We start from the raw sequence: 27,185 nt of genomic DNA, 5'->3' as shown, positions 1-27,185 counted from the left end.
GGGTCTGCAACACCAGGGTGACATATCATTTCTCTGGCCAACCCTACCAGCGCTCCTGAGAGGAGGCCCGACTGTCTTGCTCTGGAGGCGGTCGGGGGTTGCTTATCTTTGTACCCAGAAACCTGGTTAGATATCACAAATGACAGATGGGTACAAAGCATCATTTCCAAAGGGTATTTCATACTGTTCTCCGCTCCACCCATTCCCATCAAGAGAATCCTGGATGTTCCACCCAGTTACAGGGAACAAGCAACCATAGAGGTCTGCAAGTTGCTAGACAAAAGAGTCATCCAACCAGTCCCAGCAGACCAAACAGGATTCGGAATTTACTCAAGATTCTTTTTGGTTCCAAAGAAAACGGGACTGGAGACCCATTTTGGACCTCAGCAGACTGAACCAATTTGTAAAAAAGGAGAAGTTTCAGATGGTCAAGCTTCAGCCCATACTCCCCTTTATAGGGAAGGACAATTGGATGTGCTCTATCGATCTCAAGGATGTGTACTACCACATAAAAATGGCCAGACCATACAGAGATCATCTGCGTTTCTGGCTGGGAGCCAGTCACTACTAGTTTTGAGACCTGCCCCTGCCCTTTGGTCTCACTACAGCCCCCAGAGTGTTTACCAAATGTGTGGTAGTGGTCACAGCTCACTTGAGGCGTCTAGGATTCCAGGTGTTTCCATACCTAGACGATTGGCTCCTTATCTCCACCACCAGGCATCAACTGATTCAGGCAACAGAATCCACTCTGACACTCTCTGCAACCACTTAGGAATTACGGTCAACTTCAAAAACTCTGCCTTGTTGCCATCGCAGCATATCGTCTTTGTAGGGGCAGAGTTAGACACTTCAGCCACCACTCTACGTCTTCCAGTCGAAAAGGTATCAATTCTTCAACACATCACATCACTGGTTTCAAAGAACAGAGCTCCAGCCGCAAAAGTCTTGAAAGTACTAGGTTTGATGGCGGCAGTAATTTTAGCCATTCCATTGGCGAGGATGCATATGCGGATTCTTCAATGGCTCCTGTTCACTCAATGATCTTACCAGGAGTTGCCAATGAACCATATGATTCTGATTACAAACTCTTGCAAGAGGGATCTTCAGTGGTGGTTGACGTCTCTACATGTTACAATAGGATGCCCCTTTGTACTTCCCCCTCCAGTAGCCACTGTGACCACGGACGCTTCCCTGATAGGGTGGGGGGGGGGACATTTTCAGGGAAAGACTGCCCAAAGCACATGGACAGATCAAGAGTCACATTTGCATATCAGTGTCCTAGAGATGAGAGCAATACTTCTGGCGTTGCAGTACTTTCAGGACTCTCTCCCTCTAGAGACAATTGCTATACAGACAGACAACATGTCAGTGGTCTGGTATTTGAAGAAACAGTGTGGGACCAAGTCTTACCCCCTTTGTCGAGAAGCCCTCAGAGTTTGACAGTGGGCTGTCATCCTAGCGCTTTCTGTTGGCAACGCACATCCTGGGGAGATCCAACGTGATAGTGGACAAGCTGAGCAGGGCAATATTGTTGCCACACGAGTGGTCCCTCAAACAGGAGATTGCAGACAGGATTTTCCGCAAATGGAGCCAGCCTTGCTGCAATCTTTTTGCCAGCCACATCAACACCAAATGCAGAAGCTACTTTGCCCTGACCCCCCCCCCCCCTCTGGGAGAACCCCTGAGAGATGCACTCGTACACTATTGGCCCCCGGGTCTCCTCTATGCATTTCTCCCAATTTCTCTGGTACCCAGATTTTTACAGAAAGCGAAGTTGCTGGGAAGAACTGTCATTCTTATAGCCCCTCATTGGCCTCGGCAGATTTGGTTTCCATTTCTTTACCGTCATCTCTTGGAGGATCCATGGACCCTGGACCCATTTTCAGACCTTCTGACACACCCATCAGGGGACCTCCATCTGCTTTGCAGTCACTGAAGCTAACTGCTTGGCTGCTCCAGTTCCCCGTATAGCCAGGCTTCATAATCGTTCAGATGACACAAGTCAAATTTTGTTGGCTTCCCACAAACCTTCCACCAGAAAATTGTATCGGAGTAAGTGGAAAAGATTTTCCATTTGGGCTTCTAACAAAAACCTTGATTCTTACCAAGCTCCATTGTCAGCCATTCTAGAATTCTTGACCAAGATTTTTCACGAAGGAGCAGAGGTTAGGGCCCAGTTAGCAGCTATATCTAATTTCCATCTAGTTATTGATGGACTGAATATTATGCAACACCAGTTATCAAAGGCCTTCCTCAAAAGTACTTTTCACATGAGACTTCCAGTGAAGACTCCTTATTCTCCCTGGAGCTTGAATTTCATGCTTTCCCATATTATTCTTTCTCCCTTCAGACCAGCATCTTCTTGTGAGCTCAAGTTTCTGTCATGGAAAACTATTTTTCTAGTGGTCATTACTTCTGCCCACAGAGTGTCAGAGCTTCAGGCATTATCTATCAAGCCTCGAAATATGATTTTTCATCCTGACAGAGTATCCCTTAGGACTAACCCTTCTTTTCTGCCTAAAGTATGTTCTGAGACAAACATAAATCAAGTTATTGAGTTGCCCATTTTTTTCCCCAACTATGCCAACAATTTAGAATACATGCTGCACAAACTTGATGTTCACAGACAGCTTAGATATTATCTGGACAGAACAAAATACTTCAGAAAGTCAGACCAACTTTTTGTTTCATTCTCTGAAGCCAGAAAAGGTAGACCAATGGCTAAAACAACCCTTTCTATGTGGCTTTCAGATTATCACCTACACTTACTCATCTGCTAATAGGTCTTTGTTGCATAAAGTGAAGGCGCATTCAACCAGAGCAGTCTCTACTTCTTCGGCCTTTCAAGCCAAGTTACCTCTTGACAATATCTGTGCTGCAGCCACTTGGTCTAAGCCTCACACTTTTGTCACTCATTACAAAGTGGACAAGGCCTCCAGGGACAGGGCTTCCATTGGTTCTACCGTCCTGAAAAATGTACTCCCGTGAGCCACCCAGGATTTAGGTTTGCTAGGGACGCTATCCATCAGTGAAGAATGAACGGCGAGATTGAACAACTTCACATAAAGAAAGTTATGTACTCACCATAATGTTCCATGTGAGTTGTTCCATCTCGCCTTCATTCTCATGTCCCTCCCTCCTTCCCCCACCTGGCTGACGGTTGATGTGGAGACTGATTTCATCCTGGTTGTTCAATGTTTCTCCCTGTCTGGAGGGATTAGGATATGGTACACGCAGCAAACAAGATCTGAGGTAATTCCAGCAGTGCATTATGGGATAAGGGGCTTGGTCTCGAGCTACTCGTAATCTTTGAGCTTTGCTAAACGGCCGTGTCCGAGCAGTGGATCGGCTCTGAACCCATCAGTGAAGAATGAAGGCGAGATGGAACAACTCACATGGAACGTTATGGATAGCTTCTTTTTTGTGAGTTTCAGAACCGAAGTCTTCAACTAAAGCTAAGTACCCCGTTGGGGAAACTTTTTCTTGCTCTAAACCGATGTCAGTAAAAATCAATAATTGTATTTCTTGTGGAAAGCAAATACCTCATTCATTCATACTGTATTCCTTGCTTAGGCCGTGACCACGATGTACCTCACTGTCAGTTTTGTGCCTTATTTAAGCAATGAACTATTCGTCGATATATTTATGCTTCTAAATATTTTGGTACTCTGTTCAGTTATGCAGATATGTCTTAGGTAAGCCATCCGACTACCAACATTCCGAAAAAAACGCAAAGATAAAGACAGGGGCAGGCTGCCTAGGTCCAAAGTTGCCGTCAACACTTCTCTTAAGCCAGTCACCAGTTCGCTGGTACTCAGTGAGGCGCTTTCGCATCCCCTGACACACGCTACTTCAGATTCGCAGGCCTCTGAGACCCATTCAGAGTCCGGGATGCCACGAGATGCTTCAATTGTGGAACCTGCGGATGTCTCTACCTTGGATGGGTCCGGAGCCACTGTGCAGTCACCGGCTTCTGAGGGTGTATTCAGGCCTACTGACTTGCATGTTAAACCGATGCCATCATCTTCTTCAAGGCCTAAAACTCGAACTATGCCTAGAAAACCGATGTCCAGACTGCATGGTCATGTCTCTGTGCCTAAAAAAAAGATAAGAATGGCTGAAGACCTTATTACTTTAATCAGGGGAAGCCAACCTTCTCCCTCTAAGAGACCTAGGACTGAATTTGCTTATGATACTTCTGACCAGGATTCTGAAATTTCTGTTTCCTCTGATGACCAGGATTTACCGTTATCTACCTATGAGGATTCTGATGCAGAGGACTCTGTTCCCTCTGCTTCTCCCCCAGAGGATTTCTCTTTTGGTGAAACCCTGCATACTCTTAGGGAGCACTTTTGCTGGGAAAGCCAGGGTTACTCTGATACTAAAAAGAGGCTTAAGGATTTCTTACTCCTGCCCCCAGCACAGGCTTTTAGCTATCTCTCCTGTGCTAGACATTGTTGATGCCTTTTCTGAATCTAGCTTGGCCCCTGACTCTTTACCTCCTGCTCCCAGAAAACCTGGTGGATATTACAGGGTTCCTGACTCTCACAAGTTCCTTTTTAAAAATCCTACTGCGAATCCTGAGACCATTTCACAGGGACCCAAGGGCATTAAGGCTACTACTGCCAAAAATCATACCCCCTCTGATAGAGACTCTAGGGCGCTGGATAGATGGAGTAAGAAAGTATACACTTCTGTAACTTTGGCCATCAGGGTCTTAAACTGCCAGTTTCATATGTTAAAGTATCAGCAGCATATTATTGGATTGCTTAAACAGAAAATTATGTTTATTCCTGATTGTGCTGAAAAATAAGGATTTACAGGATTTAACGCATTCTGCTGAACAGGTTGGAAAGCATACCTTGCAATGTGGTTTTGATTCATTACAGGCATCTTGCAGGGCTGCTGTCACTGGGTCTGTACTTAGAAGGCATGCTTGGCTTTAGGAGCAATGTTTGCCAGATCATGTTGAAGCTAAATTGCTGGATGCTCCCTAAAATCAGGACCGCCTGTTTGGCAACAAAGCAGAAGAAGTTCTTAAAAAGATGGAGGAAAAAGCTAAATCTATGCAAACTGTTAAAGATTTCCTACAAGTACAGCCTCCAAGATTTAGTAGGCATTGGCCCTCCTAAGAATTGGTCTTTTCCTGCCTCTTCCAGGCCTTCTCAGTCCAAACCCAGAACCAGCAGAACACCCAGGCTTCAGTCCCAGGGTACGCACAGGGCTAAGGAGTGGGAGGCTTCCACTTCCAAATCAGGGAGTAGTAAGACTCCCCCCTATGGTAAACTGTCTCAGTGACTTAACTTTAAAACTTCCAAGCACTTCTCAACTGACTGCTCCGTTAGGGGAAAAGATTGCTCTGCAGGCAAAAAACTGGGAACTCCTTACCCAGAAAAAATGGGTTTTAAATATAGTTTCCCAAGGATACAGATTTCACTTCCACATGTTACCAACCCCAAATGGTTGGCCAGATCTACCCCGAAATCAGTGGGCAGAGGTTCAAAAGCAAGTACTCTATCTCTCTTAAGCATAAAGGCTATTCAAACTGTACCAGAAGAGGAAAAGGGACAAGGTTTCTACTCTACTTTTCCTGGTAACCAGAAAAGACAAATCATGGCGTCCTATCCTGGACCTTTCCGTATTGAACACCTTTTTGGTGATTCCAAAATTCAAGATGCTAACTCTTCACCAGTTACTTCCTATGCTAGGCAAAGATGCCTGGTTGGCAACACTGGATTTAAAGAAAGCCTACCTGCACATCCCAATCAGGGTATCTTGCAGAAGATACCTATGCTTCAAAGCAGGCTACATGCTATCTGTTCTCTGCACTGCCCTTTGGCTTATCTACTGCTCCCAGGTTATTCACAAAGTGCCTAGCTCCAGTTATTGCATTTTGCAGGCAAAGAAATTTTCAAATATACCCATACCTGGACGATTGTCTAATTCAGGCAGAAAGCCAGGACATTCTTCTGAATCATCTGGCATTTGTACAAAAGGTGTTAACTTGTCTGGGGTACACCATAAACGAAAAGAAATCACATCTGGTACCCTGTCAACAAGTTATATTCCTGGGAGCAAGCTTGAACACAATTTCCCAGATGGCTTTCCTCATGCCAGAGAAACATTCATTTGACAACTTACTTCAAACTAATGGCCACAAAAACCCTGCTATCTGCAAGGCAAATACTGCAAGCCTTCATGGCCTCCTGCATTCTACTAATTCCATATGCAAGACTGCATATGAGGAAACTACAATGGTATCTAAAAAGCCTATGGTGTCAACATTCTCAGGATCTAGAAGCAATGATCCCTATCATAGCTTGCCTACAGTTAGAGTTCCTTTGGTGGGCAGAGGCCTGCCACCAAAACAAGAGACTTCCATTCACTCTACCCCCTGCCGCCCAAACCCTAACAGACCCATCAGACTATGCATGGGGGAGCTCGACTGGCAGTGAAGTGCATTCAGGCAAATGGAACCCAAGCCAAATGCACCTGCATATCAATCAAAAAGAAATGTTAGCTGTACATAATGCTCTGACAGTCTTCAAGGACCACATTCTTCCAGGACAATTAGTGATAAGGACAGACAGCACCACTGTTATGTGGTACATAAACAAGCAGTGAGGTACCCATTCTTACCCCCTCTGCAGACTAGCCATGGCTCTGTGGAACACAGCCTTGAGCTACCAAGTGCATCTACAGGCTCAATTCCTGCCAGGAAAACTAAATACACTGGCAGACGAACTCGGCAGAAATCTCATGGACCCACACTAGTGGAAACTGGAACCAAAGATTTTCAACATGTTGATAAACAAATGGGGGGAGCCCAGATATAGACCTGTTTGCCCCCCCCCCCCTGAGAACTACCATTTGGACAAATTCTGCACAAGGGCTCCCCACAAACAAGCTTGGAAAGTGGATGCTCTGTCCATCAGCTGGAAAAATCTATGAGTTTATGCCTTTCCTCCTCTGCCTCTCCTCTCCAAAGTACTACTAAAGATCAAACAGGACAAACCAAGGACGATACTGATTGCACCAGACTGGCCACACCAACACTGGTAGCCCCTCTTCCGCAGTTTGTCACTGCTGGCTCCATGGCACTTGCCTCAGACCCCTACCCTGCTGTCACAGCAGGAGAGCCAGATTCTGCAAGCTCAGCTTCAAACCCTGAACCTGGCAGCCTGGCTAATTCCTTAATCTCTCCATTACCATCCCTCAGTAAACATGTGTTGGATGTCATTTTGGAGGCAAGAAGGCCTAGTACTAGAAAATCTTATGCTGAAAAATGGAAAAGATTCATATTCAAGGGATGGGCACAGCAGCGGCCAGTTTACCTCAGATTCTTCAATACTTAACTGAGATGCTTCACAAGGGCCTCTCCTTTTCCTCCATCAAAATTCATGCCTCAGCCATTTCAGCTCATTACAACACAGAACCACCCCTCTTCTCTCAGCCACTGCTCAAGCAGTTCCTCAGAGGGGCCAAAACCTTAAGACCACCCAGGAGAGCCCCAACTCCAACCTGGGAACCTTAACTTTGTATTGGAAAAACTCACTCTTCCTCCTTTTGAGCCAGCTGCAAGCGCAGAGTTAAAATATCTTTATTGGAAAACAGCCTTCCTTTTAGTAATTACTTCAGCAAGAAGGGTATTTGAATTACTGGCCCTTATGGCAGTGGAGCCTTTCATCATCTTTCATGTGGACAGGGTGTCCCTCAGGACCAATCCTCCTTCATGTCCAAGGTGGTATCCAGTGTGGCTCTTAATCAGTCCATTAATTTGCCAACCTTCTTTTCTAATCCACAGAACAAAGGGGAACGGATACTGCACTCCTTAGATGTGCACAGACAACTTAGATTTTACTTGGACAGAACTAAACCTCAAAGGAAATCTGAACAACTGCTGGTGGCATTTGCTGCAGGGGCAGAGGGGAAGGCTATTTCAAAGCAAACCATTTCCAAATGGATAGGCCATTGCATTAATTTCTGCTATAAGCACCATGGAAAACCTATCCCACAGGGGATTAGACCCCATTCAACCAGGGCTGCATCTACCCCTACAGCCTTTCTCAGAGGTGTACCTACCAGGGACATCCTAGAAGCTGCCACCTGGAGTTCTGTACATACTTTCACCAAGCATTACCATTTACTAATTTTTTTCTAAATCCAGAGGGTGCTTTGCCACTGCAGTCTTGCAGGGCCTTATAGCTGGTACTAATGCTATCTAAATTCCTCCTCCCATCCTTAACTTGGGGAATCTACCCAAATGTGAGGACTGCAACAGTGAAACATGAAGAACATAGTACAGTTGTGTGCACTTACCATAAATGTAGATGTTCGAGTGTATTCAATGTTGCAGTCCTGGTTACCTCCCTCCAGCCTGACTTCTTTTGGCTATACCTCTACTCTCCTTTACTATGCTTAAAAGTTTTTTGGTGTATTTGCTTTTTTGTTGGACGTGTAACCTTGTATATTTATATTTAATTACTTCCCATTAGGGGGCACCTGACATCTGGGGCAAGAAAAACTGATGTAATGGCATCTGCTGCATGCTTTATACCCCTGACTACCTGACGTCACGGAAGATGAGACCCCAACCGACGCAGGACCCAAGGCTTTGATAATCAGGCCGACTGAGGGCTACTGCAAGCAGATAACCTAAATGTGATGACTACAACAGTGAATACACTCTAACATCTACATTTATGTTAAGTGTACACAACTGTACTATACTTGCCCCTTTTAGGCAACTGACCATGAATGTCTCCTTGTGCAGCCTGGTGAGGGAGTCATCAATGTATCTTACAATAGTCTCCATTGGCCAATGTATTAAGTTGTGTGGGCAGTTTGCATTAAGGGTTTGGCGGCTGAAACACTGTGAGATGTGGTTGTATGTGACCTGGTGAATGTTATCGTTGTAGAGTGATTAGTAGGTTACTGAGAACAGCATATGGAAGGCCTTTGAGATTTAGGTAGATTGCATTTAAAAGCCTCAGCATGTGAGAGTTTGTGTGTATGATCCTTTGTAGGTATGTGTGTGTGTTACTGGAAACATTTTTGGAGATATCGGTGTCTGTATGCAAAAGCTGTGCCTCAAAGATGTAGTATAATTTCATCTCTTGCATACTGTCAGTCTGCTTAAGAATAAGGTGCTTGTCAGCAAACATGAGACCATTCCTACATGGTCTCGGAATGCCCATTTTCATCAGGCTGCTACGGTGACCGTATGAAAGTGCACATCAGTGGCTGTGGATATATTTTTTGTGATCAATGAAGGTTAGTACATTCGAGGTTTAAAGTTGCTGGGCTGGGAGGAGGGGTCTAGGATTGATCTAAAAATAACACTCTTGTGGTAGTGCTTCTCAGATGGTAAAGCAGCTGCTGTACACTTGTCTAGATTGTGTCTTTCGGCTTTTCCCGGTTAGGGGTCGCCACAGCGGAACTCCGGTCCGCTAATGATTGGCAGTAGAGTTTTACGTGCTGGCTTGCCGGGCCTAATGCACAACCTTCAACGAAGGAATGCCCGTTCACGCATGTCGCCACACAGAAGACGCTCTAACTGAGAATCGAACGGGTAACATCTAACTGTGAGGCGACATCGCTACCGCAGCACCACCACATACTTGGGAGAAAAGCAGAGGAAGATTTTTATATGGAAAATTACAACTCTAGGTGCCACCTTCTGTTGTACAGGGTACTGCAAACTACTGTTGCATAGCTCAGCACAGGTATAGGAAATGAGTTTGAGAGGAAGCTAATCAGTAAACAGTAAAACATGATATAATTTTATATATATATGTATATAAAACTCTAGTTTTAAGAGTGCCTTATCAGTCTGAGCTGTCAGTGTCAAGTAGAAATACCACTTGGAGGTGCTTGCAGACATTTAAACAAATGTAAAATAAAATAAAATAAAATAAATATATATATATATATATATATATATATATATATGTATGTATGTGTGTATATATAAATATATATCTCAGACTCTGATCCTGCAACAATTCACAATTCTCACTATTGTGAGTTAAACAACAAGACTCCAGACCAAGTAAAATACAAACAGTAAAAAGGAGTAGTAATGAAATAAATGGAAGTTCAGGTCCTGCAGCAATTTACAGTTCCCCCATTGTTATGAGGGGTACTAAAAGACGCGCAAGCCAAGTTAAAAATGCAAACTGTTTTCTTTTGATTAAAAGAAGGAAAAATGCAGAAAAGAGAAACTAGAAATACACAGTTCAGATTGACATTCAGAATATTGCAGTGTGCACTAGCTGGAATGAGATTATATGAAACAGAGGCTAACTCTAGTTTTAAGAGTGCCTTATCAGTCTGAGCTGTCAGTGTCAAGTAGAAATACCACTTGGAGGTGCTTGCAGACTTTAATTTACTTTAGAAAATGGGCAAACTGTACATCAGCACCTTCATTGGAGAACGACCTTTCTCTAGCAGGGTATTAATGTACAAGTTATGTCCACTAAAAATGAGTCCGATTCACGACAGCATATCAAGCTGCCATGGAGCCGAGACTGAAAAAAAAATATGTAACGGCCACCATTATTTCACTAAGCAGCACTTCTGCTGCTTAGCAAGTGTTTTTTTATGTGTGTGTGTGTGTGTGTGTGTGTGTGTGTGTGTGTGTGTGTGTGTGTGTGTGTGTGTATATATATATATATATATATATATATATAAAGTGTGTGTTTATGCCTGTGTGTGTAAGTGTATGTGTGCACGATTGAAAGGGAGATTGATTGAGCCATTGTTTTACACTTGCTAAGCAGTGCTTTTGCTGTTTATAGAGTGAAAAACTAAAAATAACAGAAAAAGTGTGTGTGTGTGTGTGTGTATGTGTGTATATGTTTCTGTGTGTGCGTTTGTTTCTGTCTGTGTGTGTGAATGCGTGCTTGCATGCATGAAAGCGAGGTGTGTGTGAGTGACAGAAAGAGGGAGTGAAGAGCTGAGAGTGAGCCAACACGAGCAGCAGTAGCATTCAGGAGGTTTATGTACCTCTCACCTCTTAAATCAAGTTAACTGCATAAAACTTAAAATGAAGGGGAACAAAGGCTCAAAACAGGAACATATTTCTGTTAAAGAAAATCAAAGTTGCTTCAATAATAGGATTTGTGTTAGTGTGCATTTTTCTTTTTTTTCCAAAAACATTTTTATTAAATTTTGTTAATAAACATGGACATAAAGTATTAAAAATAAAAAATATAAAACATAACTATTTACACTATATACAAACATCAACGATAAACATTTGTTTTATCCAAGAAAGGTAATCCGTATTTATCTAATAATCTTTCCAATTTGTAGCAAGCTAGTCCTTAGTGTGTTAGATTTGATGATCTCTGCTAAATAGTTTGCGTTTCTTTTTTACATACAGATTTTTGCTAGTGAAATAAACTCAGTAAACATAAGATCTTGCTTATTTTTCCAAATTAGCATGCATTTTCTGAAGTGCAAGTGTGTGTGGGGGAGAGGCAGTGAGATCGATGGAACACTGGCAGAAACAGGTAAGAGGTTTGTATACCTCTTGACCTTTTAGCTCAAATCTGAATAAAACCTGAAATAAAGGGGGAACAAAGGCTCAAAAATAGGAATGGATTTTAAATGTCGTGCCTAAAAAGAAAAAAATTAGTAAGTTAAAGAATAGTGTTTGTGTTTACACGAAATTTCTGAAGGAAATAAAGTCTGAAAGTCAAATGTTTGTCATTATTTAATGATTTCAATCCCCAATGACTGGCAAGAAACCATTTTAGCAGTAAGGGACCAAAAACAAAGCAAATATGTATATATTTTTTAAAACTTATATATTTTGGATTTAAAATGCTTCCTGTAACAATTTGCATATACTACAACAACTTTGAAACATTAGGCGGAGGAACTATTTTACATCAAAAATATATAAACAAATAATGTACTAATGAAAAAAGTATAAATAAGTAAGTAGAACACAACAATTTTAGAGAGAACTCATTTTGTAAGCATAAAAATGCCCTGTTAATGTGCGTTAATGTGCAATTAATGCCCTTCCAGGGGTGTTGAGGCCCTCTGCCTGCAGCCTCAGAACATCCTTGGCCAGGCATTACTTGCACATTAACACACAAACACACACCCTGTAAGGCATTATTGTTTTCATAGTAGTGGGCAGCTAAAAAGGCACCAAGTTCAAAAGTACAACAAGAGTTGGGTGAGCGGATGGGAAAAAAAGCCAAAAATCAATGCAGTCAAACAGCAGTTTTAAACTTGGAGTTCTTGTAGCTGAAGATAAATATAGGCAAATACCTTAAATATTTCAGCTCCTCCCACTGATTAGCTAGATCCAGTTCCTGTTCAGTCAATAAATGCAAAAGGGATGTTTCCGAAATGACCCTAGTCAACAACTTTTAAGACTTTAAGGAAAAAAAAAAATTGCAGTTAAATAGCAGTTTTAAACTCAAAGCTCTCGTGGTCAGAGTGACTAATGTTGCCAAAATTGGCATGGGCATGGGTATTTGTCTGAAGTGGGTTGAGGACCTGGCCTACTCCAGCTTTCATCAGGAACCCATGCTAACAGTGGAGAGTTGTATGTGCTTCTGTTTGCCAGTGTGCACCCTGCACCAAGCCTAGCAGCCCGGAGTCAATAAGCTACTAGCTGCCAAGTCTGGGTTAACTGGGATAACGTTATCGAGTGAAAGCTGGCCTTTCAGTTCATGTTTGGCAGGTTGATTAGTTTTATTAGTACATGAGTTTAAATAAAGCTTAGAAAACTTCAGTACATTAGTCTACATACATGTTTAGGATGTAATTCGGAGCATTTATTTATATTCATATTGCTTAGGAAGAAATAATGTAAGGAGGTAAATACAGTGATTGAGGAAAAGTTTTGTATAGAAAATTATGGTACTTGTGTATTATCGCAACCAGGTTCCAAATGTGATAGCTTCACTACACAGAGTGTTTTCTTTCCCTTTCAGTGATGCGGTTTTGCAAGTACCCTTCAAAGTATGGACAAATGACTCACCCTTGACATTTTCTGATATGTAATTAAAAACGCATCACCCAAAGAGGAAGAAAACTGTCTTTAATTGTGTACTGAAGCTATCACTGCTACAGTCAGCGCTCTACCTACGGCAACTACAACGGAACAGTTAAAAATATATATATATCATGCTGTTATTGAAAACGTGGTGTGTATTTTAATAGGTACATATAAGTATTACTATAGCAAAACAGTTTTAGATGGTTTAACTTACGGTACGTGTTTCTGTCATGACTGCTGGAAACTGAATAAAGGTAATGGAGCCACGTGTGGTGGAGGACACAATTGCAAATTTGAAGGAAGAGCTGCTGTGTGACCAATTTCTTTTTATGTATTATGCAGTACAGTTTTTTTGTCTGGAACAAAATCTCTTATTACATTTGCAAAATAAGTAGACATTTACCAAACTACAGTTTTACTGGATGGCATGTAATCTTTCGAATAAAAAAACAATAATTTCCCAAGCTATGACACCTTCGGCTCCTGGTTGCGATAATACGCAAGTATCAAAATTATTTCTGTCAAGAATTTGCTCATTAGGTTTTATGATTTTAAAGATTTAGTAGTAGGCCTTAATTTGAATTTAGATTGTGAGATTCCTCTTCAGGAGATGCCATTAGCAGTCAAGTAGTTAATTTTCTTTGTAATGAGATGTGCTTTAAAGAAGGTACAGAAATCTGTAGGAATCAAGGTTTTTAACTCATTACATCCAATTGACTCCTCTAGGTGCATCTGCAGTTAACTCCTACTGACACCTCTAGGCGTATAATATTGCTTGTTCATATTTACATCAATAATTCCAAAACCATGCTATGTACAAGGTTTTTAAAATATTTCATCGCTTACACAATAGCAAACTCAGCTGCATTAATATTTGACATATATCTAGTGCAGGTAAAGAGATATTAACCAGTGGCGGCTGGTGACTTCAAATCAAAGGGGGTGAATGGGAAGGGGTGTGGACAACTAGAAAGGGGAGGAGCTATGCTCAAAACCACAAAAACTAAACTTTAATTAAATATGCTGCCCTGGGTGCCAAACCCTCATTATGAGAGTCCAATCAAGACAAATGAAGTGTAAAAGAATAAAAATATTTCAATGCATTGGCTGTTTGACAGCTTACTTAATATCTAGATGGAAACAAAAAGGTTGTGAGGCATGAAAAAATGAATTACTTTTTAAATACATTACTGGAATGCCAGTCAAAATCAAGTATAAGAAAAACATGCAGCACTCAACTCAAACCGCTTCTCCTTGCACTGCATTATAATTTATATTCAACTTTATTAAAGTACCCAGTAACATGCTTAAAGTAGCAATCTCTGTGATGCCCCCACTTGTAAAAATGTCTCTTATCCAAAAAAGACCTGCTGCCTGACCTCTACTTGTTTCATGGGGAAAACATTATCAAAGTAAAAATAAAAAGCAAACAAGCTCAAGATACATTGCTTAAAGGATTACTGTACAGGTTATGGACCACACGTGAATGGCATTCTGTTTAGTTTACGGGTAAAGCCCTCAGAGATCACTTGAAGTCTCAAACAAGTGTAATGAGCTTCTTAAAATAATGTAATCCTGTCCTTTATTACAAATACTGTCATATGCATTTCAATACCAAACGCTTATACATTATCTAGTTAAGTATTCTCTGCATGGCAACAACAGAAAGGCTTCAATGTTGGCAATTCTTTAACAGTATGCTTATTAAAGCTTACTTGCATGTTATGATCTCAGACAAGCTTACCTGATGGTCATTAAAGCATTGCTACTTAAAACACAGAGCAACAGGCACTTTGAGTAAGAAGCATAAATCAACAGTACAAAAATATGACAGAAACCAGACCATTCTGCAAAATCAAGAACAGATGAAAAGCCACTGAAGTACTTGTGTCTACCTTGGATGGGGGGATACCCTGCACATTTACACTGCATGGGGGGATACCCTGCACATTTACACTGCACAACTGCTCCTTGCCTTGCTCGGACACATCCAGAGTCACTACATGGGGGAGTGGGGTGCAACAAGTATGTCACAATTTGAAATGTCTCTGGCTGACTGATGGCCCTGACACATTTGTTATACCTCACCCTCAGAGCAAAGCCATACATAGAAGTGGGACAAAGGCCCAAAAATAAGGACAATTTTTAAATATTGCTCTTATAAACTTAGAAAGATAGTAGAATAGTAGGTCTTGCATTAGTATGAATTTTCTGAAGGATATGAAATCTGAAACTCAAATGTCTGTCATTTTCTAACTTCAGTCTTTAATGATTTACCACTAATTTGCCAAAAAAACAATTTTATGAAAAATGGACCAAAAATGTGATGCAAAAATATAAAATAGCCACACAATACAGCTGGGAACCTGTCAAAGAAGGGACACTTTTTTAATAATAGTACTACTAACTTGAGCAGCTGACAAAATTAAAAGAATCTACATGCATTTCTGAAATAAAAGTAATCTATAACTGATTATTACAGTTATTTCTAAATTGTAAACCCTCCATGTTTTCTTCCAAAATTGCTATTTTGCGGAGGGATTATTAGGGGAGGAGCAACATTTTGAGCCAAATTCGGGGACAGTTGAGAGGTTTGGCTATGCCTAATTCTATAAAGCAATTTATTTGCATGTACCTCTCAACCTGTTAATGCAATAAATCTGGACAAGGCCAAATATATTGGGGGGATCATAAACAGTACTAAAAATTGCTCTTGTATAAACGGAGACAGTTGATAGAACAGGTCTTACTTCAGCATACATTTTTCTGAAGGTTATGAAGTCTGAAACTCAGTGTCATTATTTAGTGACTTAATTTCTAAATGATTTTCCAGAAAACCACAAATATGAGGAACAAACCAAAAATAAGAAGCAAAAATCTATTGATTCTGTGAAAATTTGGACAGTTGGGAGGTATAGTTCAGCTGGGGCTGTCTTGGAGTTTGCTGCCCTTCCCCCTCACAAAATCATGGTCGAATGGAGCCCTCCCCCCTGCAGCCATTCCAATGATCCATTACCTGGCTTTTTCACTCCATTTACCATAAACACTAATGTGCATACTGCTTTACTTCTGTGATGATCTGGATTTTATTTGAAAGTTTTATTTTGCATTTTACAGCACAATCACTAAGACATCTGCTAAACAAAGCAACGCAGTCTCACAGTGAAAACAGGCTTAGCATTAAAAACTTCTCTGCCCTTGAAACGCACATTCAAAGAAAATACATTTTGCCAGTGGCAGATAAAGATTAACTTTGGGCTGTTTTCAAATAAATCATAGGCCCCTTGCACGTGAAACATACATGTGCTCTTTGATACACCTTCCTGATTTTACTAAATTATATTCCTTGTACAATACAGTACAGTTGTTAGACGGCATTTTAAATTTGTTTTGAACATTTTTCCAGTAAACAATGAAACAAAATGCATGCACCAATGACAAAACTACCCAATTCAGAACATTTCCATCATAAGTCTACTCAATCTTCTACAGTCCACCAGTATCAGTAAATATGCACAATCTCTGAAGTAGTAAAAGTCATCTAAATAATTTCACATTAAAGAAATCTGTAACAATGAAGAGGTTGCTGCTAGCAAACAACTTTATATGTCACTGTTTATTCATCTACAAATAAAGTGCCTGTTGCCCTTGAGGAATAAATTGCCTATGTTGCATGCATTAAAAAAAAAACTAAGCTAGTAATATCGCAATAGGGACTGTATGGCAAACCTGATAACAGGTTCATAGTTACTACTCTAGGTATCTTTGCCAAAAAGGACTGCAGCATCCACCCACTTTACAACACAGTACAGTATCAACAATGCATCTATCTACTGTGGGAGTAGAACCCACAGCCTCCTGCATCAAAAGCAAGTACACTACCTGTTGTGCTATTAATGCAAGCAGACTCAGAATAAGCAGCACTAAAGTTTTGTTCCCCTGCAGCTCTCAGCTCCTTGTAAAATCTACTCGACACACAGTTGTATCTCTGAACTTTGCAGCACGAGAAATCTGGAAAAAGCCGAAATTTATTGGGGGGGGGGGGGGGCAACCAGGGACACATTTTAAACATTGCTTGTATAATATTGGAAAGTTGCTAGAATAAAATGCTGTGTTACCATCATACATTTGCCACGTCTTTAACCCAGGGGACCCTGTGCAAAACAGTCAGAGAAACATACCACTATGCCAAATCAGCTGTTTTGTAAAAGAGAGGAAGACAAACTTAAATGGCTACCATTTAGTGAATTCAGTTCTCAGCATAGCTGTCAACCTCTTGGCACAAAACACTTGAACAAAGCCAATAATGGGGGGAATACAGCCCCCAAACATATTCAGTGAATTCAGTTCTCACTATAGCTCTCAACCTCTTAGCAAAAAACATGTGGACAAAGCCAGTAATGGGGGGGGGGATACAGCCCCCAAACATTCAATGAATACAGTTCTCACCATAGATAACTCTCAACCTTAGCACAAATACCTGGACATAGCCAATAATGGGGGAATACAGTCCCAAAAATAGGGACAAATTTCAAATATCCATGTTATAAACTTAGACAACTGCTAGAACAATTTTGTGTTACCATGTACTTTCTGAAGAATATGAAGTCTGAAATTCAAATGCCTGTTATTTTTAAACATTTAACCAGGAAACTAGTCTGACTTGGAGCAAAAGACAATTTTCAGCAGAGCAGAGAGAAATGCAATCACATCTTTGCAAGATGAGAGAACATGCAGACACCACACAGAAGGCACCCCAGCCAAGAATCAAACCAGAGAACCTGTAGCTGTTAGGCAACAATGCTACCAGTGCACCACTACACTAAGACTTTGCAAGGAAAAATGTAGATACAGAAACTACAGATTTTATGAGGAACAGAACAAATATGAGGCAAAAATCTGCAAGTTTTTTTTTAGAAATGGTGGTGGATAGGGAATTCAGGTCCTTGCCACCTGCATCCAAGGTACAGGGTTCAAGCCTGAGTATCTCTATCCACCACCATTTGCTCTCTCTAGCCACCAGTTTACACACACACCTCCATTTGCTTTCCAGTACACACACACACACACACACACACACACACACACACACACACACACACACACACACACACACACACACACACACACACACCCCCAGCGACCTACATCGTGAAGCAACACACACTTACCTGATGTATGTATGTCTCCAGTGACCTGAAGTAATCCAAGCAGCAAAACCACCCGAGCAATCCAGCGACCTGAAGCAGCAAACACCACCCGCGACACGGAGCAATCCAGCCAGTGACCAAAACCTGTTACACCTACCTCCTGAATGAGCCCGCACAATCCCGCGAGAGCAGCTCACCTCTCTCAGTCCTGATTGGATCTGCCTGCAGCCGAAGCAGTCCAGACCTCCTCTTCTGTGCAGTCGTCCCTGCACTGATTCCTGGGTGCATTTGCAGCAGTGATTGCTGGGTACCTGTCTATCTCTATCCGGACTGCTGATAAAGGCAGTCTGGACTTGTGCTTTTTTTTTTTTTTTTCCCTGTTTGTTTTTTTAATTTTAAAGATTTTTCTTTTTATTTTCCTAGGTGGGAGGGCTGCAGTCCGGCAGTCCAATACCACGAGCCGCCCCTGATATTAACTGCTGTTTTTATGATATTAATTTATATAGATATAATTTCACATTTTTCTTAATATCTCAACAACCAAGTGACACAAACAGAACTCCTTAGCTGATATGAAAGCTTTCAGTTAGATGAATAAAATGCTTCTCACAGTATGTGTGTAACTAGAGTGGTTGCTGAGATATTGTAAGTTGGTTACAAAATATTCCAAATGTAATAGTCAGTGTGCTTACTGTGGCTTATAAAATTCAGTTTAAGACCTAAAACCTAAAGAATACTACCACTATAAAAATAATTTGTGCTGACGAGTTTGTCAGTTATACTTTTTTTCATAAGCCCTATGGTTCCAGAGATGTGAGCATTTGTTTGAAATGTGAGGACATAATTTGATTCTGTCAAAAGGCGTAGACTCCACCTATTGGAAGTTACAGTGCAATCTTCCTGAGCTCCATTGGAGTGAATCGGTTAAGAGAGCTTGGAAGTGTATTCCACAACTTGGGCGGCATAATATGGAAAACGGTGGTCTCTTCAGTGGAGTTTTGTGCATGTGATGCATAGACTAGTTGCATTAATGGGGTGGGATATGAGGCTGCAGGTGGAATTTCTCATTGTAAAACTGCCTTTCCTGCAAAGGAGAGTAAATGTAGCTTTAGAAGTTATTTGCAAATAGTTGTGGAGTTTTGCTGTTTGTTTCGTTGTAAGTGATTTATCCTATTTAAGGATGGCACATTGTTGTTTTCTACAAGGGCCAATGTTTTAAATTTTTTAATTTTGGAGTGATTTGGGGCGAGTTAAGGTTTTACTCTGAAGTCAAAGCTGATCATGGGTGAGCCATATGATAGTTGGGCAAGAGAGATACCTTTACCAATTGCTACCGTAGCTAACACACAGTGGAGTCCTTTTGCAGGTTACGTCATTAATTGTATTTGTAGTAATTAAATATTAACTTTGATGGGAAGGAAGGTGACAGAATTAATAGCATATTTTTTTTGCCTGGGCTTGTATCTGGTCAACAAACAATGCAAGCTAGAAAGTCAGGTGTATGTTGAACAGAATGGGCTGTTCATAAGAGTGGTAACGTTTACAGCATTTAAAAATAATAAACTCGGCGTATTAATCTAGTAAGGAAAGCATTTTACTTGCTGTTTGAACGGTAATTCCTCTACCTTGGACCCCAGCTCACTTGTAAGTGGTGTTACTTCAACAACACTCAGTGACAGACAGTGGAAACACTGGTGTGTGCACCTTGGGGAATCCCACAGTACAATAAGAGGCAGAAGTCATGTGCTATAATTTACTAGAAACTGACTTCACATACAGAGAGTGCAATTGCCTTCACATATGGCTAGTGCAACATGACAGCAACACAAACTGTTCTGCTCACTCTGTTGGGGGCCCACATCAGACCGGCTATAGTCTTCTACGGCTAAGCATTGAGTCTGATAGCCTCATTGGCTCCAAGCTCTCCTCACGTTAGTTACTCTTTATACTCAAATGGTTACTGGTTATTTAATCCTCCGTTAGTAAATAATCATTGGTGAATTGCTTTCCTACTCTGAAACTTGTCAGTGTAGCATGCAGTTCTGCTGTAGCTTTCCTAAAAAGTTATTTGTTGTCTGTCATTATTTCCCTGAAGTTGGTATACTTAACAAAGTGGAGTTATTTACTTGCCATTGCAGTTAACTGTGGATTCCTTAACAGGTGTGTTTGGTGGGGATGCTATCTGTTCATTCTTTTCTTTGGATCTTCTCCCACATTGATGAAGGATCATTTGTCGAAGAGCATTTGAATACCATTTTTATTTTATTTATCCTTTGTTAATCAGGTTTGTCTCACTAGGCTAGTAGCCTCTTTTCAGGGGAGACCCAAGGTGGTATTTATACTACTAGGGGAAATTTAACCACGGCACTGGGAAACTTCCCCTATTCTTTTCATTAGGTACTGTGGGATCTTTTGCATCCACCTGAGCTACCACTAACTCAGGCAGATGGGGCCTCAGTTTAATGTCTCATCAAAAGGATGACACACTCGGGAGTGCAGGACCCCCTTATACTGCACACTATATCAGCAGCCTGTCTACCTGATGAGGGAATAGAACCCACAGCCTTCTGCACCAGATGTGAGTATGCTACCTGTTCTGTCAGTGCTGGTGCTGGAGTCATGTTAGGACCTGGGACAAGAAAAGTATGTGGCTAGGAAAAAGAGAAAGGTGAAAAGTATATGAGTGGAGAGAAGATTGGGGTTTGGGAACAAACTTGGCGAAATTAGTTGTTGGTGGGGAGGGTGCTCGCTAAGATTTTCTCCACCAAATATTGGTAGGGCTTTCTTTACAAGTCCTTCAGTGGAGTATCAAGGGCTTATCCATACCAGTGTGTCTTGTCTGGGAGGGGATGTCGGTATGCATATTAGGAGTATTATTTTTTTTTTTTTTTACCTATGCCACCAACCATTTGATCAGTTGCCACAGTCCTGTGTTCATTTTGTTCTGTGCTCTGGCAAAGCTGGCACATCAGCAGCCATCAGGGAAGTTTTGCTGGGTACCTTAAACATCCCTGCCTGCTGTGTGAAGACTGAGATGAGGGAAGGGGGGAAGGGGTATGTAGTAAAAGCTGCATGGAGAGTCTCTCAATTCTGGTGGTCCTGTAACACCTCTGCCATTACTACTGCCATTATCAGCAAATATCTTCTGATAGGTCCCTGCTGTCTACAAGGGATGTATTAATGAGAGAAGCATACTGTGACATACTCCACCACCTCCTCTATTTCCCAGAGCAGGTGACCTGGCATTACTTCCTCATTTATTTCCTTCCCTGGCAATCTCCTTTAATATTGGCCACTAATAGAAAGAAGCCCGGTGAACTGGATCATGGTCAGGTCTCCATTCCTGTACGGTAGGGTGGCAGCATATGAGAGTACATGTTTCCCTGATGTCCTTATATGACATCAAACCACAAAAGCAAAAGGTGTGCAGAATGTGGTTTACACAATCTGAGAGTACTTGACAGCTGCCAGGAGAAGGTGGAAGGGCTGCATAGAATATGAGCATTAGGAACAAAAGTTACAGTTGCTGTCATGTGCTAAAAAATCGGGTGCAAAGAACTTGTGGACATGTGATCACCCCTCTCAATGTTAAGAGCCATCTCCATCTGTGTGTCTTTATTTGACATTTTTGTGAGAGTAAAATGCACTGGGTAATTGTCAATGATTCATTTCCTTTTAACTGCTTCATCACAACCATTTTCACCGTCGGCAGAGTTGCATTAGCTTGAACTGCTGATGTTCATCATGAGTCTTTGTTGAGTCATCCAGCCTGATTAGTGTTAGTAAGTATTACTTATTTGCACCTGTTTAGTCCTAAATGTGCTTTTTATTTTTAATTTGCAGGTTTACAGGTTCCATGGGTACAATTATAATTCGATGTAAAGATTTGCGAATTATACAGCTTGATATCCCTGGAATGGATGAATGTTTGAACATTAGCAGCTCAATTGAGGTAAGAGCTGAGACAAACGGGACCTTCATTGGACTGTGTATAGTTTTCAGTGGAAATGTATTTTATTTACTGAACTGTGATAATCCCAAGAGAAACCATGTTTTAGTTTGTTAGGCAATGAATTCATTTTTTTTTCATGTCTTCCAAATACAATGCAAGTGAGACTCTGAAATTTGTTCAAAAACAATGCACTCTTAATCTTATGCTTGTTGGTTAATGAAGCCCATTATTTTCTGTACTTTGTGTTATATATTGCAACAGGCTGCCTGCAACTCTTAAGATTTTTATTTTTCATCCACTTCTGTGAATGCCTTCTGTGTGGAGTCTGCATGTCCTCCCCGTGGTCGAGTTGCCTCCGAAAGACATGCATGAATGGGCGTGCCTTCGCTGAAGGTTGGGCGTCAGGCTGGCAACTCGGCACCATAAAAATCTACTGCCAATCATTAGCGGACTGGAGTTCTGCTGTGGCGACCCCTAACCGGGGAAAAAAGCTGAAAAGACAAAAAAAAATCCACTTCTGTTTATCGTAGCTGAATTGTTCATCTATCTTGCATTACTAATGTCCTGCTGCCTCCTAGTACTCCTGTTGGACAATTGCGGGGGTACATATATGTCTACCATCATCATTTATCTGTAGTTATAAACTTTGACTTGATAGCTATTAGTTCTCTATAAGAGGGTTATCAAATGGTGCCTTGAATTTTCAGTCAGTCAGCAAAAGGGAGGGGGGGGCATAAAATAAACTTAAAGAAGCTGCGATGATGATGATGATAGTTAAATAGTTTTTATTTTTCCTTCAAACTGTCCAGTTTTTGTAATTTGTCTGATCCATCTAACCAATTAAGATGTTTGATATCCATGAGATACATTACGTGATGTTCATCATATTGATTACTGCTGCAGTAGCCTTGGCTGTATGGGTTATATACTGCCAAGGATATAACCGATGGCCAGCTTCCAAAGCTTCAGAGCACTCTCCACATGCCCAAACTATTAGACAGCTCTAGCCGAGATGACTGAAAAGACAGGTCTAGGTGTCAAGCCTTTCAGAGTTTTCATGCCGACAGGGAGCGAGGGTAAGCCCTGAGGGGACATTGCTAGGAAAAGAAAAATACATGTTGACACCCTAGCACAAAAGAACGCACCAAAATACGAGGCGAATGAAGGATGGAGAGGCAACTGTAGCAATTATCATTCAGACATCTACTGTTATGGTAAGTTTATTTACAGAGCTGTACAGTGTTCTTCATATTGATCACTGCTACACTAGGCTTAGCTGTATGGGTTAAATCCTGCCATACAGCTTTCAAAGCTTCAGCGCACATTCCACATGCTGAAGCTGTTCAGCGACTTGAGCTGAGCTGCATAAAATCTCAGCTTTGAATGCCCACTCCTTCAGAGCTGTCCCTGCCATTGATGAGAGTAATCCTCTGGAGGCTTTTGAGGATTGACGGTCTACAGTCAGCTTTCAGCTTGGGCTATTTCTTTGCTGGGGAGATAAGCTCCCTTTGGGTAGAACATTCCATGTAAACAATGCATTGTTTAAATGTACTTTCCTGCTTAGGAAAGTTATTTTTAATGTAGAGTTGTGTGTTTTATGGACTGTCATGAGACTTGCACTTTTAAAATGTGAACTCACTTCTTTTCTTCTCAGTTTAAAAGTTATTTCTGTGGAGAGATTATTTATTTTACTTTTTGGTGCTGGCAAAGTAAAAGTGGCTTTTTACCAGCTTATGGTGCTTATTTTCTCCAGGAAAGAGGCAGACTAGCAAATGACCTCCGTTGTAGTTCTGTTGTGACCAAAGCTGGTTTCTCAGATCACTCACCTTCTCAGACCACACACCTTTTACCCCGGATCACTCTGGTGCAGTACCTACAGCCACTATGGACCAGGGGTTAGCCACATCCTCTGCAGCTGTTGGGGTCCCCCTCAGTGGTCAAGTGAGAGCCACTCTTATTAGCCTTTGGAGAGGGAACAGGCAAAGCTTCCCTGTTTACTCAGAATCAGAATATCATGCCTGTGATGAAAGGAGGTACTGCCAGCCATGACAGAAGGGCAGTGGATGTATGACTTGTGCCAACACAGCTAGCTGGAATTTTGTAAATAATTATGTCATTTGTATATCAAACTGATTTGTACAGGTGCCTGTGCTGAAAATTTATTTTTGAGGTTTACTTATGTTAAAATGCATCAACAGTGTACCCTGCTAGAATGAAAAGAAATGCACATGTATTATTGTAACTGAATTAAATGTATATTTTAATAGAGGACACTGGGATAGCAATGGTTAACCAGCTAGCTTACTTTAAGAAAAATATAGGAAATATAAATGAGCTGTTAAACCATTAAAACATTACCCCACAGTGCTGAATAGGACCAGAGATGGTGGGTCTGGAAAAAGCCTTTGTTCACTAGCTCAGTAAAACAAGGGGAAGCCCCAGGCACTGCCATAAACATTTAAGATGTGTATTGTAGCTGTCTATGCTGAATGCCCGTCTCAGCTTCAGAGGGGGGTTACTGTGAGAACCTAGAGTCAGGTGACCAGATGAGGTCATTCTGCAAGCCATCTTGGATATTATATTTTACAGGGAGTTCTCTCCTGAGGAGAGAGTTTTCTGTTTTGGGGAACCTGACTAGAAAACCTGCTCATGTATTTCATTGTGCCTTGCTCTATCAAGTAAGTTATAAGGGAATAGTAATTCTCCTAGATTCAGTCAGGAATATATTGAAGCTTAGTTCAGAGATTGTTTTTCTTTATTTGTATGAGTTTGTCCATCAGTGTTGTTTTTAATATTTCCTGTGGTTTGGACTGTTTACTGTAAATATAGATTTGGTATTTTCATGCTATTTTATTATTTATTATTAAATATATTTAAAAACTTTTTTATTATGGCTGGTCCTTGTAGAAAGCATTTAACCTTTGAGAGTTTATTTATTTGGTGACGCTGTGTGGCCACTCCAGAAGGCTTAGCTGTCTTGGTGAACTACTACCATTGGTATTACTATTAATATTGCACAGTATAACTGGACACCATTTGTTAAGGGTCTTAGAGTAGCTGATTGTGGATTGTCTGGTGGCAGTGATAACTATCTTATACTTTGGGCAGAAGTGGCGCAGCAGGTAAATCTGTGCCATCCTTTCCTGTGTGTGTGTGTGTGTGTGTGTGTGTGTGTGTGTGTGTGTGTGTGTGTGTGTGTGTGTGTGTGTGTGTGTGTGTGTCAGTGAGCTACTTGGGGCAGGGACACAAAGCACTGGGTTTACAGAGAGAGTACTGGAGGACTTGGCTTGGACACTCTACTGAGCACCTAACCCTGCAGTTGTACAAGTGGGGAGTCTTATTGGGGACCTAGAGGGAGCCATATATAGAGAAATCCAGACTCCGGGCTGAGTGTGTTACCTATGTGCTCTTAAGGGAAATTGAGGGAGCCAGATATAGAGAAATCCAGACTCCAGGCTGAGTGTGTTCCCTGTGTGCTCTTAAGGGAAGTTTGTGCTTGATGTAGAGAGGTCTGCATCTGGAAATACTGAGTGTATCCATTTGTATTCTAAGTGCACATCCCTCTCCAGTGTCCGTGGTGAGGATTCAGGCTCCTTGATTACTGGCCCAGCATGAGAACGTCACAGTGCCTATCTCTGGGGAAGCTGCTGCCATTAACAACACTACTGGCCTCATTTTTCTTATCAAAAATAAACAGAAAATTGTACATGTATCTATTCCTCTGTCATACATTTCCCTACATATGAGTAGTTTACTAAATTTGGCTCTGGTTTTAATTCAGGCTATTAACCTTTCTTATAAAGTGGTTTCTGGTAAAAGAAAGAGACCTGTCTCTTTTCCTGAAAAGATGCAAACACTTTAATCTGGACAGGAAGATGACAGATGCATGATTTTCTCCATAGATTTCTGATTCAGACTGTGAGGATAGCATAGTGTTTGGTTCTGACTGTTGGGGGTTCTCTTTCTCTGAAGCTATTTTCAGAATGTCCCAGCATTTTCAGTGTGAGAACACTCAGAAAATACTATGAGCTGTCACAGATAGATAGAATTTCCAGAACCTTCACCTATTCCTCCAGTGCTGTCAGCTTTGGAGGCTGTGTCACTGCTTGCAATGTTCCTGACAGTCAACCTCCTGCCCCTAAAAAGGCAACTAGATTGTATAGAGTTCCTCAGTCTTTTAATTTGTGTATACTCTATTTCCAAACTTGACTTGGCAACTATAGCTTTAGTTGATCCCACTGCTGCTAAGCACTTTGTTAATTCCAATCCTATACTTTCTGGTGAGAGTGGTAAATTACCGACAGGTGTGGGAAAAAATATATACTTCTGCAACTTTGATTATCAGCATTTGGAATTGTCAGTATCAATTGTTAGTTTGTTCTTACACATTGTGAAAGCATGAGGAGTTTTTTTTCTGCAGTGTCTTATTGTGAAGAAAAATCTGTTTTAAATAACTTTGTTTATTCTGTTGCACAGGTCAGTACTTATTTTTATTGCAGTGAGTGTATGAATCTGTTGATACTTCCAGGGCTGTGACGAGTGGTACTGTTATGTGGAGGTTTGCATTGCTGCATTCCCATAACCTCTCAGATGTTAAAAATTGGATTTTAAATTCTCCCTTTGATAGAGGTATTTGGTGGTTGATATAATGGCTAGGGTGTTTACTTCACAGACACAAGGTACAGGGTTTGATTCTCACCTTTTGGAAAAAAAAATAGTCTTAAAATGGCCCACAAAGGCAGCTAGCCTAGTATTTATCTATGAACCTATAAAATTTAGTGTTTGGTCTGTTTGTTGCAGAGGTGATCAAAAAGTCTGATGAAAGGGACAGGCTGATCAATGAAGCGCCAAGATTTTTCAGCCATCCTTTTCCAAATTGTCCAAGGAAATTTTTTATTTCTTCTTCCTCATCCAATTTTGGCAAAAAAACGCACCACCTCAACAACATTCAGGTAAGGAGACATTTAAGAAGAAATGGCAAGTGAGTTCCAAAAAATTCACCTCTCAAAACCAAGGACAGTCCAACAAGTCTGAATGACTGTTCAAAAGACTGTGTGAC

At 41.2% G+C, this 27,185-nt stretch overlaps 1 protein-coding gene across 1 annotated transcript in view; it reads left to right on the top strand.

Moving 5' to 3' along the window:
- The window catches only part of MTMR9 (myotubularin related protein 9), a 721,174-nt gene that overhangs the window by 164,970 nt on the left and 529,019 nt on the right, over positions 1–27,185 (top strand). Inside the window, exon 2 of the mRNA XM_044062773.1 lies at positions 22,018–22,126. Within this exon, the coding sequence (XP_043918708.1) occupies positions 22,018–22,126 (109 nt within the window). The remainder of the gene's footprint in view (positions 1–22,017; positions 22,127–27,185) is intronic.

The sequence above is a fragment of the Protopterus annectens genome, chromosome 2.part1 (genome assembly GCF_019279795.1).
Source record: "Protopterus annectens isolate FY-2018-M chromosome 2.part1, PAN1.0, whole genome shotgun sequence".
Taxonomy (NCBI): Eukaryota; Metazoa; Chordata; order Ceratodontiformes; family Protopteridae; genus Protopterus; species Protopterus annectens.
This window is presented reverse-complemented; position numbering and strand designations above follow the sequence as displayed.